Genomic DNA, 15,995 nt, shown 5'->3' with positions numbered 1-15,995 from the left:
CAGCAAATTGCCACAGTAAGGGACATTAGGTGGTGCATCTGCCAGTCATAACAGTCAGTGTACCCATGGCACCTGGGTCTGTCCTGTGACCTCCTGCCAGCGGGGCTTCGACACTTCACGTGGCCTCGGAATGCACCTGGCCTGGCACAAGTCTTGTGGTGATATTACCGCCTCTTCATGGCTAATGGCAGATGCTGTTGGTGTTGTTGGTTTTGTGCTATCGTGTGTGATGCCAATTTCCCCGGCAGGTTTCAGCTGCAAGGCCATGACAGGCAGCTCTACTACCAGCTCCCAGGTAACACTCATTATTATTGAGACTTGACCCTTCCCGGCAATACTACAGGAAGGTGTTAAGATGTTCAAATACAAAATAGATGCCTATAATAACAAGGCATCAAGTCTGCATTAATCACACGTGCTTGTTGTAAAACATGCAAACAATGTTTGCATTGTCATTGAAACTGTCTGGTTCATGCAGACTTGATGCCTTGCAATAGGTGTCTATTTGGTGTTTGAACATCTTAACACCTCCAGTATTCTTGCAGGATCAAAGCCAATTCTTTGTTCATAATTTTGATACCTGCAAAAAGGGTCCCATCCATCTAACTGCTCAACCTGAGCCATTAATGCTTTGATATTTGCATTGTCCTTGTACTGTTTGCCATGTGGCATTCTTTGGTTTAACACTGGTGATACAACGCTATAAAGGAAGCTATATCTGTTCGTTCATTCATTTCTCAATCCGCTTGTCCTGGTGAGGGTTGCGGCGGCAGCATGTTGAGTAGGGCGGTCCAGACCTCCCTTTTCCTGGCGACAGACTCTAGATCTTCCTGGGGAATTCCCAGACGTTCCCAGGCCAGCCGAGCAACATAGTCCCACCAGCGTGTCCTCGGTCGGCATTGGGGTCTTTGCCCAGTGGGACGTGCCAGGTAGAGTTCCAGGGAGAGTTTACTGGGGGGAATCATTAACAAGTGCCTGAACCACCTCCACTGACTCCTCTAAATCCAGATGAGCAGCGGCTCGACTCTGAGGCCCTCCTGGATTACCAAGCTCCTCACCCGATCACAGAGAGTGAGTCTGGCAACCCTGCAGAGAAACCTCATTTTCGCCCCTTGTACCCGCGATCTCGTCTTTTTGGTCATAGGTGAGGGTGGGAACGTAGATCGACTTGTAAACCAAGAGCTTTGTTCGAGAACTCAGCTTTCGCTTTACTAGCATGGAGCGATACAGCGCCCGCAACACAGCAAATGCCACACCGATCCGCTGGCAGATCTCCCGCTCCCACTTACCATCACTCACGAAAGAGACCCCGAGGTACTTAAACTCCTCCACTAAGGGCAGTTTTTCCCCCCTAATCCACCATCTCCCGGGAGTGAACCATGACCTCAGATTTGGAAGTTCTGATCCTCATCCTAGCCGCTTCACACTCGGCATCAAACTATTCAAGTGCACGCTGGAGATCACAAACTGACGAGGAAAAGAGGACAACATCATCTGCAAAAAGCAGCGATGCCACCTTCAGGCCCCTGTACTGGATACTCTCCATGCCTCGGTTGCGCCTTGGTATCCTGGCCATGAAAATCACAAACAGGAGTGGAGACAAAGACGTACCCTTGGCGGAGTCCAACACCCACAGTGAAAGACTTTTATTTAACATCAAGAATACGGACACAGCTCTCACTCCAGGACTAGAGGGACTGGATAGCACACAAAAGTGGTAACTGTACATCATACACCTGCAGCACCTACCAAAAGACATTGCAGGGAACACGGTCATATGCCATCTCCAACTCTACAAAGCAGAGGTAGACTGGAGAAGCATACTCCCATGACCCCTCAAATATCTGTGAGAGGAAAAACAGCTGGTCCATTGTTCCATGACCCTGACAGAATCCACATTGTTCCTCCTAAATCTGAGGCTCGACCACCAGGCATAGCCTCCTGTCCAGCACTCTGGCATTGGCTTTACCTGGGACACTGAGGTGTGTGACCCTCTATAGTTGGAGCACACCCTCTGGTCACCTTTCTTAAAAATGGGAACCACGAGGTACTGTACCTGCCTTCCATGCAACATTGAAGAGGCTTGTTAACCACGACAGTCCTGCACTGTCCGGCACTTTTAACAACTCTGGGCGAATGTCATCCATCCCAGCAGCTTTGCTGCTATGAAGGCCCTCAACTGCCGCAGTGACTTCAGCAAGCGTAATGGATCCGACCCCCCAGCTGTTTCCAGGGCTACCTCCTTAGAAGAGGGCATGTCCTCAAAGTGTTCTTTCCACCTCTCGACTATCTCCTTTTCGCAGCTGCATCGACAATTGAGGTTTTGAACATCATTCACTTGGACTCAATGTCAATGACCTCCCCTGGAGTGTAGAAGTTTTCCTGGAGGTGGTAGTTGACACCTTTGTACACTGGGTCTTCTGGCAGACATTCCCAGAAAACCCGCGCTGTTATTTTGGGCCTTCCACATCTATCTGGTCGGTGCCCCAAGCATTGGATCTAACTTACCACCAGGTGGTAATCAGTTGACAGCTCTGCCCCTCTCTTCACCTGAGTGTCCGGAACATTTGGACTTAGGTCCGATGATATGACTATAAAGTCAATCATTGACCTTCGGCCTAAGGTACTTTGATACCAAGTACACTTATGAGCATCCTTGTGTTCGAACATGGTGTTTGTTATTGACATTGTTACTAGTGCAGAATTCAAATAATATCTCACCATTTGGGTTCAGATCAGGGGGGCATTCCTCGCATTCACGCCTCTCGAGGTATCTCCATCATTTCCCATATGAGCATTGAATTCACCCAGTAAGACTATAGAGTCAGTAGGCGGCACTCTATCGAGCACTGCACCCATCGTCTCCAAGAAGGCCGAATACCCTGAACTGCTGTTCGGTGCATAAGTACAGACAACAGTCAAAGTTTTCATTTTTGAAACCCGAAGTTTCATTGACGTGACCCTCTCATCCACTGGAACAAATTCCAACGAACAGCACCCAGCCAGGGGCTTGTGAATATTCCCACACTCACCCGAAGTCTCTCACCAGGGGTTACTCTGGAATAGGAGAGACCACCCCTGATCGAGAAGTTTGGTTTCAGTGACAATGCTGTGTGGAGGTGAGACCGATTATATCTAGTTGATACCTTTCCACCTCTTCCACCAGCTCTGGCTCCTTCCTCCCAGTGACGTTACATTCCACGTCCCAATAGCCAGTGTCCATTGCCAAGGTCCAGTCTGTCTCCCTGCCATACTCGCATCGCACCCGCCGCTCACCCTTTGTCCTGCGGATGGTGGGCCCACAGGACTGTATCTGGTGTAGGCCAATAAATTTAAAAGAATGCATATATTTTTTTATTTAAAGCTATTCGTGACTGCAGGGATTCATATTCTTTATTCTTTCGGTAAAGTCACGTAGAAGGGAAACAATACAAATATAAAACAATAAAATTCTCACGACGTTTCGACTGCAACACAAGCAATCATCATCATGTGTGAAAATCACAGAAATTTTGAAAAAAGTGGCGTTTTTTTCTTAATGTTAGCACCACGGAGAGCGATTTGGCAGTTATTCAGATGGACGAGTCCATCTATGTTCGGAAAAGAGGAGGCAGGAGACGAAGAGAATGGAATGCGATCTGAATGCCACCATAAGCGTGAACAATCAATTAAGACCCGAAATGGTTTATCAAATCCTTCCAATGATTGCTAAGCCAGAATCCATGTTCTCGGTTGAAATTGTCTCTGTGTTTGTATATGTGGATAGCCTCATGAACGCATCTCTCATGGTAGCCAGATGGCTTGCAGAGAACCTCTGTCTTGGAGACGTCAATGTCATGTGAGCCCACTGAATTATAACAGTGATCTGCCACGCCAGAGGTGTTGGTCCTACCGTGTTTTAGGTCTGCTTTGTGTTCACGGATGTGGTCCGAAACATGTCGTTTGGTTTCTCCAATATAACTACTACCACAGAGGCAACTTAGTTTGTAGACGCCAGGGTACTGTATGTCCGGAATCACATCTTTTACAGACGGAACCAGATCACGGATTTTATGTAATGTGTTGAATCGGAACTGGATCTTGTGTTTATTCAAGATTTTGGAGGTATTTTTTGTGATCCCTGCAATGTAGGATAAAGTGATGGTTTTGAATGGCTCCTCAAGAGGGTCCTTCTTCATGGTTGGAGTGATAGCTTTGCAGATTGTGTAGTCGGAGTAACCATTAGCCTTGAGAGCTTGGTGTACGTGCTTGAGTTCACTGGCAATGTGTTCCTGGTCGGAGATGCATTGGGCTCTATGGTGCAGAGTCTTGATGAGGGAATTCTTCTGGGATGGATAGTGGTGGGAATCCGGTTTCAGGTAAGCATCCGTATGGGTAGCTTTCCTGTAGACAGACTGGCTCATTGAACCATCAGGTCTCTTTTTTATTAGGACATCCAAAAAAGGTAGCTTGCCATCTTTTTCGACTTCCATGGTAAATCTGATGGCTGGGTGTATGGAATTCATGTGTTCGAGGAATTGGTCTAGAGCAGGCCGGCCATGTGGCCAGATGGCAAAAGTGTCACCCACGTACCTCTTCCATAAGGTTGGGCGCAGAGTGGCAGTCTGGATGGCGTCAGTCTCAAATTTCTCCATGAAAACGTTGGCTACAACCGGAGATAGGGGGGAGCCTATTGGGGTGCCCCAAGTTTGTTTGTAGAAAGTTCCATTCCAAGTGAAGTATGTATTGGTTAAGCAGTGTCTCACCAGGGGGGGTATCTCAGTGTTTATTCCTTGATGAACCAAGTTCCTGTACCTGACACCATCACAATCATTGAAGCACGTACGCCAAGCTCTCAAGGCTAATGGTTACTCTGACTACACAATCTGCAAAGCTATCACTCCAACCATGAAGAAGGACCCTCTTGAGGAGCCATTCAAAACCATCACTTTACCCTACATTGCGGGGATCACAAAAAAGATCTCCAAAATCTTGAATGAACACAAGATCCAGGTCCGATTCAACACATTACATAAAATCCGTGATCTGGTTCTGTCTGTAAAAGATGTGATTCCGGACATACAGTACCCTGGCGTCTAGAAACGAAGTTGCCTCTGTGGTAGTAGTTACGTTGGAGAAACCAATCGACATGTCTCGGACTGCATCCGTGAACACAAAGCAGATCTAAAACACGGTAGGACCAACACCTCCTCCGTGGCAGATCACTGTTATAATTCAGTGGGCTCACATGACATTGACTTCTCCACGACAGAGGTTCTCTGAAAGCCATCTGGCTACCATGAGAGATTCGTTCATGAGGCTATCCACATATACAAACACAGGGATAATTTCAACCGAGACGATGGATTCTGGCTTAGCAATCATTGGAAGGACTTGATAAATCATTTAGGGTGTTAATTGATTGTTCACACTTACGGTGGCTTTCAGACCGCATTCCATTCTCTTCGTCTCCCCCCTCCTCTTTTCCGAACATATATGGACTCGTCCATCTGAATAACTGCCAAATCGCTCTCCGTGGTGCTAACGTTAAGAAAAAATCGCCACTTTTTTCAATTTTTTTTGCTGTGGTTTTCACACCCGATGATGATGCTTGTGTTGCAGTCGAAACGTCGTGAGAATTTAATTGTTTTATATTTTTATTATTTTATTGTTTCCCTTCGACGTGACTTTACCGAAAGAACCCACGAAAAATGCATATATTATCAGAGCATGTGTGTTTGCATTTTTTTACCACAAGCATGTGTGGTTCATGCAGACTTTCTTGTGATATGCGTCTATTTGGTATTTGAATATCTTAACACCTCCTGTATTATTGCTGGAAAGGGTAAAGCCTATCTTTTTATATAATTTTGATACCGGAAAAAAGGGTCGCATAGATAATAATAATTTAATTTAGTGCATTTGGTGTATGCGTCATTCCTAAACCACAAGGTTATCACGAAGCAAGGTGCTGTGAAAACAACGCCTTCATGATAGTCTCATGCTATTGGAATGGAACATGGCGAGAATCTATTGATTATTGATATAGCAGGTGGCAAGGTGGTGGTGCAGCAGTAAGCCTTGTGGCTCACAGCAAGAAATGTCAATTCCCGATGGGGACACCTTTCTGCGAGGACTTGTATGTTCTCTCCTCCTACTCTGCATGGGTTTCCTCCAGGTTCTCCGGTTTCCTCCGATAACAAACAAAAAACTGTTTGACCAAACATCCCAATGCTGAAAAATTACCTGAATATTCCTAAGTTGGGAACACATACAGCAGCAACATCGCTCCCCTAATGTGAAAAGGAGTCATGAGACTCCAGTGTAGCATTTCTGGGTAAAAAGCCAAATAATATTATTAATGTAATAGGAAGAGTTGGGATTGATTCGTAAATGCAGCAGAGTTCGAAGTGTCAAGTTGATTTTGTGTAACCAGGGTGAGTGGAACTCAAGAGATCAAGTTAGAGTCTCATTTGCAAGTGTGCCCCAGGGTCATTCCATACAAATCAACATCGTTCCCGACTTTAAAAGCTTGGCAGTACCTTCCTGAAAAAGAGTCTTCAGACTCGGTGAGACTTTTCTGGGTGAACAAGTGGAATGATAAGAGCAATGGAGTTCTGAAGTGCCGTCTGCAGCAGAGTGCGGTTCAGAGTGTCTCTCTGTCTCTCGGTCTCCCTTCAGGGGCCCAGCAGGAGCACCAAGCCTTGATCCCCTCTCCATACATGGACTGTGATGGCTGCTGTCTGCATGGGAGCGCTCGCCACTTATCCAGGTGCCACAGTGATGGATGCTCTTGTGCATGTGTCTGTGTCACTGGTTGGCGTTCTCCATGAACTTCACTCTTGGATTCTTCTACCCACGTTGAGCACTTGGTCTATAAGACTCACCGTTTCTTGTTGTCCACACACACACACTGTGTTCAATTCCCACACTGCAGGTCACAATAGCACACGCACTCACTCATCCACTCACAATGCTACAGGTTACAACAAGACACTCATTCACTCAATCACGGACGAACCCGGTCAATCACTCAAAAGCCACCTACCCCTCACCCACTCACCACACTACAGGATACAACAACACACTCGCTCATTCACTCACCCACCTCACACCAACTCACCCAGTGAACTACTCACTTAATCAAGAGCCACTCACTCACCCCCTAACAACACTGTAGGTCACACCATTTTTCTTTCTGCTTCTTCACTCGCACCGCTCGACTTTGGAATCCCCTCCTTCCCATTGCCTCTTTCCCCAAGCTCTTACAATAACCTTGCTCAATTCAAGAAACTCATTAACTCTTATCTGTTCCAATGGTAATGCATGCAGTATAATGCGGGGACAGATAAACAGACAGGGATAAATATGCACAGACATGGCACCCTTTTAAAGTTTATATGCCCTCAAATTGAGAACATTTTAATTTGCAGTGCTAGCTTCCAACATTACTAAATTTGGAACACGTAGAGCAATCATCGCTCCTCCCTACTGGTAGACTAACTCCCGTTTGCAGGCCAGGTGTTGAGTCACCTTGTACATCACAAGGACGACTGTTACTGGGAGTGCCCGTTAAAATGTTAGAGATGCGGTGTAAGTCAGCGGGCACCAGGGACCGGTTTCGTGGAAGACAATTTTTTCACGGACCGGGGGGGGTCATCATTGGGTCTTTCCCCTTTTTCAAAGAAGCTCTCCAGCGACATTTGTTTTTTACTAATTTTGGCTAGGATTAGCTTGTGGGCTTACCAAAACTGTGACTGAGACAAGTGCGCAGTGCGGGAAAGAGGCGCGGATGGAAGTGGTAAATAAAATAATGGGCGGGCCACGCGCGGACTCACCGCTCACCTTCTGCTGTGCGGCCCGGTTCCTAACAGGCGACGGAGCGATACCGGTCCGTGGCCCGGGGGTTGGGGACCCCTGGTGTAAGTCGCATATCGCATGTAAAGCCCTCTGAGATGGCCAGGTATAAAAGAAGGTGGCTATATTCCAAAAAAAATAATTGTCAGTCGCTACAAACACACATTCCAACTGGTGTTGGCCAAACATCATAATGCTGAAAACTGACCTGCAAATTACATTAAGTCCGCGTTTAACGTGGTAGATGTGTTTCTGAAGAGTACCGCATTATGTGAAAACCGCGTAGTAAAAACAATTTTCCCATAAATAATCTACAAATAAAGTTTGGCGAGATACGATGTACGCATAATCAGTTAGATGGTGGGACTGATAACTGAGGGTACGGTGCCACGTTACTGTATCATTCCTTGTACTGTATCACTCCACTCAGCCACGTAGCTCAAGAAAATAGTTTGTCGTCAACCGCTCAGAAACTATGTTATAACAGTGTGTGTCCTGCGTTATAACAGGGACGCATTCCGCGTTATAATAGGCACGTTCCAGGTTGTGCGAAAAATGTTTCCCGAATGAATGAACCGCGTTAGTGAAAACGAGTCGTGGGGTGAACCCCGCACATTAAGCGAGGACTCTCCGTACTCAATTAGCATTACACACAGTAGAAGCAACAACATCGCCCACCTCCTCTATGACAAAAACTTGGCAGGACCCTCCTGCCAAAGGGGAGTCTTGAAGCTCTCCTGTGTAATCACTTGTGGTGGTAATCAATCATGACAATGATGGCGGCGTACATTACGGTTGAGCGTGCGACACCCCCCACGGCCTCTCCCCCTCCCTCCAGGGTGTCGTCATGCGTGTCTTTAGACGGCGACGGACGCCGCCAAGGCCGGCGGCGTGGGCACGGGCGTGCCTGCGCATGCGCGCTGTGCGCTGGCGACCATGGCGACCCCGACAAGGCCCTGCTCGACTACATCAGCAAGCTGGATGACATCCAGCTGAGGCTGGGCCAGCACTACGCAGGTTCCTGGTCTCCCGCAAATCGTTATTTAGTTTACACAAGCACGGCTTGACTGAGACCCATGCTGTCCCTCCTGCCTGATGCCGAGAGGCTGGTGCATGCCTTCATTTCATTAAGGTTGGACGATGGCAATGCCTTGCTTGCTGGTGTTTCTAAAAGTGTTTTAGATAGACGAAAATATATTAAAAACTCAGCTGCCCACGTTTTAACCCATATATAAATCACGTGAACTAGGTCACTCCGATTATTTCCTCCCTGCACTGGCTCTCTGTAAAGTACAGAGTCCACTTTAAGATTCGTCTTCACCTAATGTTTAAGGCCTTGAATGAGTTGGCTCCTAAATATCTCACCACTGACCTGCTTAATTTTTATATTCCACTGTGAATACTTAGATCTGCCGATTCTTGTGTAAACTAATGATAATTCCATGAAGACCAGATTTTGTTCTGTGGGAGACAAAGGCTTTTTGCAGCCAGGCTCCACGATCATGGAATTCCCTTCCTCCTCAGTCCATTTGGGAATCTGAGTCTGTTACACTTTTTAATTGCATATTTTTGCAAGCTTTCTCCATAACTTAAGCTTCATGCACAGTGCCTTCGTGTGAATGGCGCTTTTTTAGAAAACCATGTTTATTATTATCATAACACGATAACATTTGACAGCACACATAGGTTTTTGACAGCATACATAGGTTTGTGCGGTTCCACAGACCACCGGTTCAAGATAACTGAACGTCTGCGCCATATCGTTGTCATTTTGGATAACCGCCACCTCAAGGAGTTAAGGAATTGTGGTCGTCCCAGCGGCAGCAGTGTAACAGAGACGCTTTTGGCGACCAACACGATACGGTCATTAGTGTTGGCTGTTGCTATCTGCCTCTGGGAACTCCGTACATGGAGAGGGCTGTGACCTTTACACTGTGGAGCTGATGAGATGTGTAAAAAAAAAATACTTGTTTATGTGGAGAGACAGATTGTTAATAATATTTTCTACAATACTGCATTTACTCTCTCTTGCTTTCTCTTCTATAAAGTAGCTTCTGTATGCCTAGTTTCCTCCCGTTTAAGGCGGGAGATATGTTTCTGAGAAGTTTGACGTTAAGCGAAAAACCTGTTCAGTGAAAACTATTTCCCCATAAATAATGTAGTCACGAGAAAGTTTGGCGAGATACGATGTGCGCACAGTGAGATGGCACGACAAATAACTGAGGGTGTGCCACTGAGGTTACCGTATCATTCTATATACTGTATCATTATACCGCTTGGCCGCGCAGCTCATGAAAGTAGTTCATTGTCAACCGCTCAGAAACCGCGTTATAACGGTGCGCATTCCGCATTATAACTGTATTTGTTCTGCATTGTGCAACAAGTGTTCCCTAATGAAATAACCGTGTTATAGTGAAAAAGCGTTATGTGAACACCATGTGCTAAGTGAGGACTTACTGTAATTGGTATTGGCCAAATATCTCGATGCAAAAAAACCCCTGAAAATTACTTGATTTAGTTCAAACTACCATATTGCAGATTCTTGATAGCACCCTCCTGAAAATGACTTTAGACCTTCCTTGGTAAACAAGCACAATGATAAATAATGTTTGACTATTAATGGTGCTGAACGAGTGACCGTTCTGTGTGTTTGCGCTTAGAGCCGCTGCTGGTGCAATACAGGAGCAAACGGATTTAGCCTGGCTTGTGGACAACCCAGCACCAGCACGGGAACTCCCTCCCAGCGACGCGCCCGGCAGACCCACCTCCGGTTGACGACGCGGTGATACCCTCCGTTGGCAACTCGGCACAAGCACCAGCAGTGTGAGGAAAGTGTGAATTTATTGTTATATGATAACTGGCGGTCTTGGTAACTATGATCAGAATGATTACCGGTTCCAAAAGTCAGGAGGCGGAAATCGTTTCCAGTAGAGCGTTAGTGATGAATGAATGGACCAATTCTCCTGCCTGAATCTACAGCCATCTGGAACGATCTTCTTTCTGATATTAGGATGCCACTGGACCTATGCACTTTTAAATCTAGATTTAAAACTAATTTCTTTAGAACTGCTTTTAGTGTTTAGTTTGTTGTCCTTCCCCCGCACCTCCGCTTAGCACAGTTGCGAAAGAAGTTCAACATACATAGGAACTGCATGGCACTTGCCACTCTTGATCTGCTATCTATGGGATCCTTTTTGTTAGGATGAAAATGATTAAACAAATTAAAGGCTTTACCCTTTCCAGCAAGAATACAGGAGGTGTTAATATGTCCAAACACCAAATAGACACCTATGATCACAAGGCATCAAGTCTGCATTAGCCACACCGTTTTTCATCATCTTCATACCGGCACAAAGGGTCCCATAGATATAACTGATCCACTCGAATGGTTAATGCTTTGATATTTGCATTGTCTTTTCCCACATCTCAAATTCACTTGGTTTGCTATGTATGCTGCAAAATAAGTTCTATATATACATATGTTTTTGAGCTGTTGGCCTTTTAGCATTGTCTTCTGGTGTAACACCAGTGAGATAAGGGCATACAGAAAGCTGTCTCTGGTGTAAGCCAATCCGTTTCAAGGACAATACATGCATGGTTAGCAAAATATGTTTGTTTGCATGTTTTACAACAAGGATGTGTAGTTAATTTAGACTTGATGCCTTGCAATAGGTGTCTGTGGTGTTTGGTCATCTTAAAACCTCCTGTATTATTGCCACAAAGGGTAAAGCCATTTATTTTTTCATGATCTCGATCTCTTCTTCCACTGTCCTCGAAGAGGTAGGCATACCCATACTTTACCTCACTACACTCAACCTGCCGATCGACTGGTTGTGTTTAACTTGCTTGTAACTGCCGTCTTGGGAGGTAGGAGTTTAACCGGTGACCTCTGCAATGTAAGTCCAGGATGCGAACCGTTACGCCACCGCTGTTTTTTAGTAAAAATTGTAAAAAAGTTGTGTTTATTGCTAACGATTCTGCCATGCGATATTCAATGCCGTTTTGTCAAAACAAGTTGTAACCGTTAAATATCCCGTGACCTCATCCAAAGAAAAGGGGTAATTGGCAACCACGATTACAGTTTAGAGTTTGGTTTATGCCACATTCCTTGTTCAGTGGAGCAAAATTATCTGGGCATAACACTGCCCCAGTCATAAGGTCCTGTTCTTATCTGTCACGAGATCTTGCCAACACACTTCAAATAGTCAACAAGTCGAAGCGAGTTTCTACTCAAATTAGCATTTGATGTCCTGGTACTCACCTTGATTTGAAGCTTTCGTGACTGCAGGAATCCATACTCTTTGGTTCTTTCGGTAAAGTCACGTAGGTAGAATATTAATAGATCACGATGTTTCGATCGCAACACAAGCAATCGTCATCAGGTGGGACAACCACAGCAAGAAAAAACTGCTGAAGTAGGGCCTACTTCAGGGCCTACTTCAGCAGTTTTTTTCTTGCTTGTGTTGCAATCGAAACATCGTGATCTATTATTTTTCTACCTACATGACTTTTACGAAAGAACCAAATAGTATGGTACTCATTTGTTTACAACACTGAGCCAGTGGTGGAAATTCGTCGTTTATATAGTAGTCAGTATCGAGTCTATTCCATAGGAAAACCATTTATTGAATCCCCACAAACTACAACTAATTTAATCCACTCCGCAGGGATGGATGATGGGCTGAGTCAACCGGTAACCAGGATTTGAACTCACAACCTTCCTTCCGATTGCGAGCCTCACTCAACGGTGAACTGAATTGGTACAACATCAACATGTGGGATAACTGAAACTGGATGGATTGATGGTGCAGAGATATGGCCCAGCCGTAACAGATTCACCACTTGTTGCAGAGGTTCGTGGTTCGAATACAGCAGCCACCCTGGTTTATCACTACGCTGTAATAACCATAATAATATCACGCGCCATCTGCTTGAGAGTGAATGTTCAAGATTTCGTGACGTCATTCGCAAGAGTAAACCATTTTGTGGTGACATCACGGTCAAAATTTGCACATCCTAAAAATCACCTGACATTTACTCAATTAGAATTATACATGGCAATTATCGCCACCTCCTGCGCAAACTTGAGTCACGAGACTTGGTGATGCTTTCCTTGGTAAACCAAGTGAAAACAAATACATAAATAAATATGCTGTAAAGTTAACTGAAGCTGAACTATTTTTCCCCTTAATTATGGGAGGAAACCACTTCACATTTCTTTTTACAAACCATTTGATTTGCAAACCAGACTATCAGCTTTATTTCTGAATGGTGAACATCTGGGATTTATTCAACACAATGAGGCCCATTCGTCCTGCTTGCTGTTGGCATGAGTTCAGGTAACCTTATGCATTGTAACGTGTAATTGGTGGCCCGTGTAATCTCATGCAGCTCTCCATCGTCATGCCACACACAGCTTCCCAGCCATTCTAACGCTACATTCGTGACTAGCATCACTGGTCACATTGGTATGCTGATGATCCATAACAAAAGTGAAATCGGTGCTGCTGATATATCATTTTATTTGTACTTATTACTATTGACGGTTGGAACTAATTTACAAGTGATCTGTTGAAACCTGTGCACTTACTCACTTCTCACACAAAAGACCAGATGCTGTGTGATGCCGTGGGTCTGTGTGCGCAATGGAATTCATACTACTGTTGTCTTTAGGAGTCCCGCATCTCTGCCTGTGAGTTTGGAGGACTGCATTTGCAATATAGTGAGCAGCAGCATGCATGTAGCTGGCATGCACGGGTCTGTGATGATTGGGTAGGGCACGGCTCATGGCACATCACAATAAAAATAAAACACGTAGTGCCTTAGTATGCGATTGTACTACAATTAACACTCAATATTATTCCAAAGCATGGAGGAGTTTAGCCGTCTCAATACACCGATCTTGAAACCTGGTCTCAATACACTGAACCTGAGACCTGGTCTCAAGACAATGAATCTGATACTAATAATGTCTGTGCAAAGCTAAAGAATAATACATTAACAAGGCTGTGTATTTCTTATGTGTGTAACAAGTCGCTACTGCTATTATGATTGTAAACTGCCAAGAGCCTGAAAGTATAGCCTGATTTAAATTTAATTTGGGAGTATCTGAATGCTTTGAAGTTTGCATTTTGTCTATGGCATAAATGCTGATATGCTTTCAGGGAATATGGAAACGTGTATTGTTTTATCAGTACTTTAAGCTGCCTCCTAACCGTTTTTTTTTACTACTTTTTCCCCTGTGTGTTTTTCAAACGGGGCATGTAACTTTGCTGTTCTCTTCATGATGTTGGCTATTTGGTTTCAAATAAATAAAGCTCTACAACTGTTTAAAACTACTTTTGTTTAATATTCGTAGGATATCCCAGATTCGTAACTTTCTCTAACTCCAGTTGTTGCTGAAACACTCATTGCTGCTTATGTAACCTCCAGACTGGATTACTGCAAGTCTGTTTTATATGGTCTCTCAAATTATCTTTTTCAACAGATTCAGGTAGTCCAAAATTCAACAGTGTTGACTCTTGCCCACAAACATGAACATTTCACCCCATTTTATATTCCCTTAATTGACTCCCCCCCCCTTCCCACCAGCCCCATTAGTTTACGAATTGGGTTTAAGATTGCACTCTTAGATAACCCATATGCTTACACAAAGAGACCCAAAAATTCACAGAGACACATTGAGGCACACAGAGACCCATAGACTCACACAGAAACCCATAGACACAGAGACAATTTGAATGGGACACCCAATTCAGAGTACTTTGTTCATCCAGTATGGAGCTGCTCATTCAGAGCCTCTAGTTAAATGCAAGATGGTGGGGTCGGCGTTCCTTCATGTCAGCAGCTCCCACAGAGTGGAATACACTCCCGCTCCATATACGTCAAATACATTTCCACTATTTAAGTCCAATTTTTAAAATACCTTTAAATTAGTTGACCATGGTTTGGGTGTGATATTTTTTCTTATTTTATTTCTGTTGTCTTCTACAGCGTTGTGATATGCGATTTTGCGTGAACGACGCGATACGCAAAATTATCATTTTGATAGCGTTTTGCGAAGGAGGGGTTAAAGAAATTGTCTGGAAAATTCCAGAAAAGATCCACGTGGGCAGAGGGTATAGAAGGGGCGTTTATGGCCTGTGGCCGGAGCAACGCCAATGGAGACCTCACTTCTAAGATCGCCGCGTGTGGACTTCCTTTCAAAGACAAAGATCCCCTGTATACCCTTAACAGACTGTTGTAGCTAGTACTCTTAGTGAGCACCTAATGAAGGCCAACAAGGCACACGAGGAGTGGGTGGCCAGCACCATGCCCGGCCTACTTTGTTTCCCCAGTGGTGATGTTTACACATTGCACCATATACTCATTTAAAAGGGACAGTCTTCTTCAAAGCGAGTTCTCAATTGTGAGGAGACTGGTCGCAGATGCAATGGAGACATTTCTAACAAAGTCGAACCATAGAATGGCAACGAGACGTCTTTGGCATCGCATGTGAAAGGACTGCAGCCGATCAAAATTGGCTTGGAGCAATGTCCAGGCCTCTATACTTAGACCGCTATAGACGGTAGCTTCTTCTCTTTGAATATGCAGAAATAAACAAATCGCTATCCCCTTCACCCTCCACAAACTTTCTCCCCTTTGGGATAACCCGTCCGTCAGAATTGGAGGAATTGGGATCACATGGCCACTGGAGGGCAGCTCACATTCGCTAAATCGGAGACCTGACCAAAGATGGAGACTTTAAATCACTCTAACTTATGCAATCCCAACACGACCTTCCACACTACCACTTCCATTTTTTTCCAGATTGGAGACACTGTCACTAAAGCCATCCTCTGGTTAACTGGCTTACAGCAGGCGATGATGAGTACAAAATAGTGTAAGCGTTATCGGGTCCTTTGCCTTGAGAAAGACCAGCCCAGACTAAAAACTTAAAGGCGGTGGGAAATACCACCGGGCCAACCCATCCCTCCCCAGAAATGGGCGCAATTATGGCGGGTCCCTTCTGCATGTCCCAGATTGCTCCCGCTTAAAACCATTCCATTTAAGTGTATGCATGGAATATACCATACCAGTGAGAAGATGATGACGTTTTCTTATACTTCGCCAGACTGCTATAGGTGCCCAGAAAACACCACCCAGACTTAGCTGCACGC

General features: G+C 45.0%; 1 protein-coding gene across 4 annotated transcripts in view; it reads left to right on the top strand.

The window, feature by feature from the left end:
* Window positions 1-14,174, top strand: part of LOC116938859 (uncharacterized) — a 79,679-nt gene extending 65,505 nt beyond the window's left edge. For all 4 annotated transcript variants that reach the window (XM_032946587.2, XM_032946585.2, XM_032946588.2 and 1 more), the window contains exons 17-20: window positions 249-295; window positions 6,661-6,751; window positions 8,675-8,853; window positions 10,497-14,174. In XM_032946587.2, coding sequence (XP_032802478.2) covers window positions 249-295; window positions 6,661-6,751; window positions 8,675-8,853; window positions 10,497-10,534 — 355 coding nt within the window. In that variant the 3' untranslated portion in view covers window positions 10,535-14,174. The remainder of the gene's footprint in view (window positions 1-248; window positions 296-6,660; window positions 6,752-8,674; window positions 8,854-10,496) is intronic.
* The last annotated feature ends 1,821 nt before the right edge of the window (window positions 14,175-15,995 follow it).

Source organism: Petromyzon marinus, chromosome 4 (genome assembly GCF_048934315.1).
Source record: "Petromyzon marinus isolate PM22_M1 ecotype Great Lakes invasive population chromosome 4, UKy_Petmar_22M1.pri1.0, whole genome shotgun sequence".
Lineage (NCBI taxonomy): Eukaryota > Metazoa > Chordata > Hyperoartia > Petromyzontiformes > Petromyzontidae > Petromyzon > Petromyzon marinus.
Note: the sequence above shows the minus strand (reverse complement) of the source record. Positions and strands in the feature narration are given on the sequence as shown.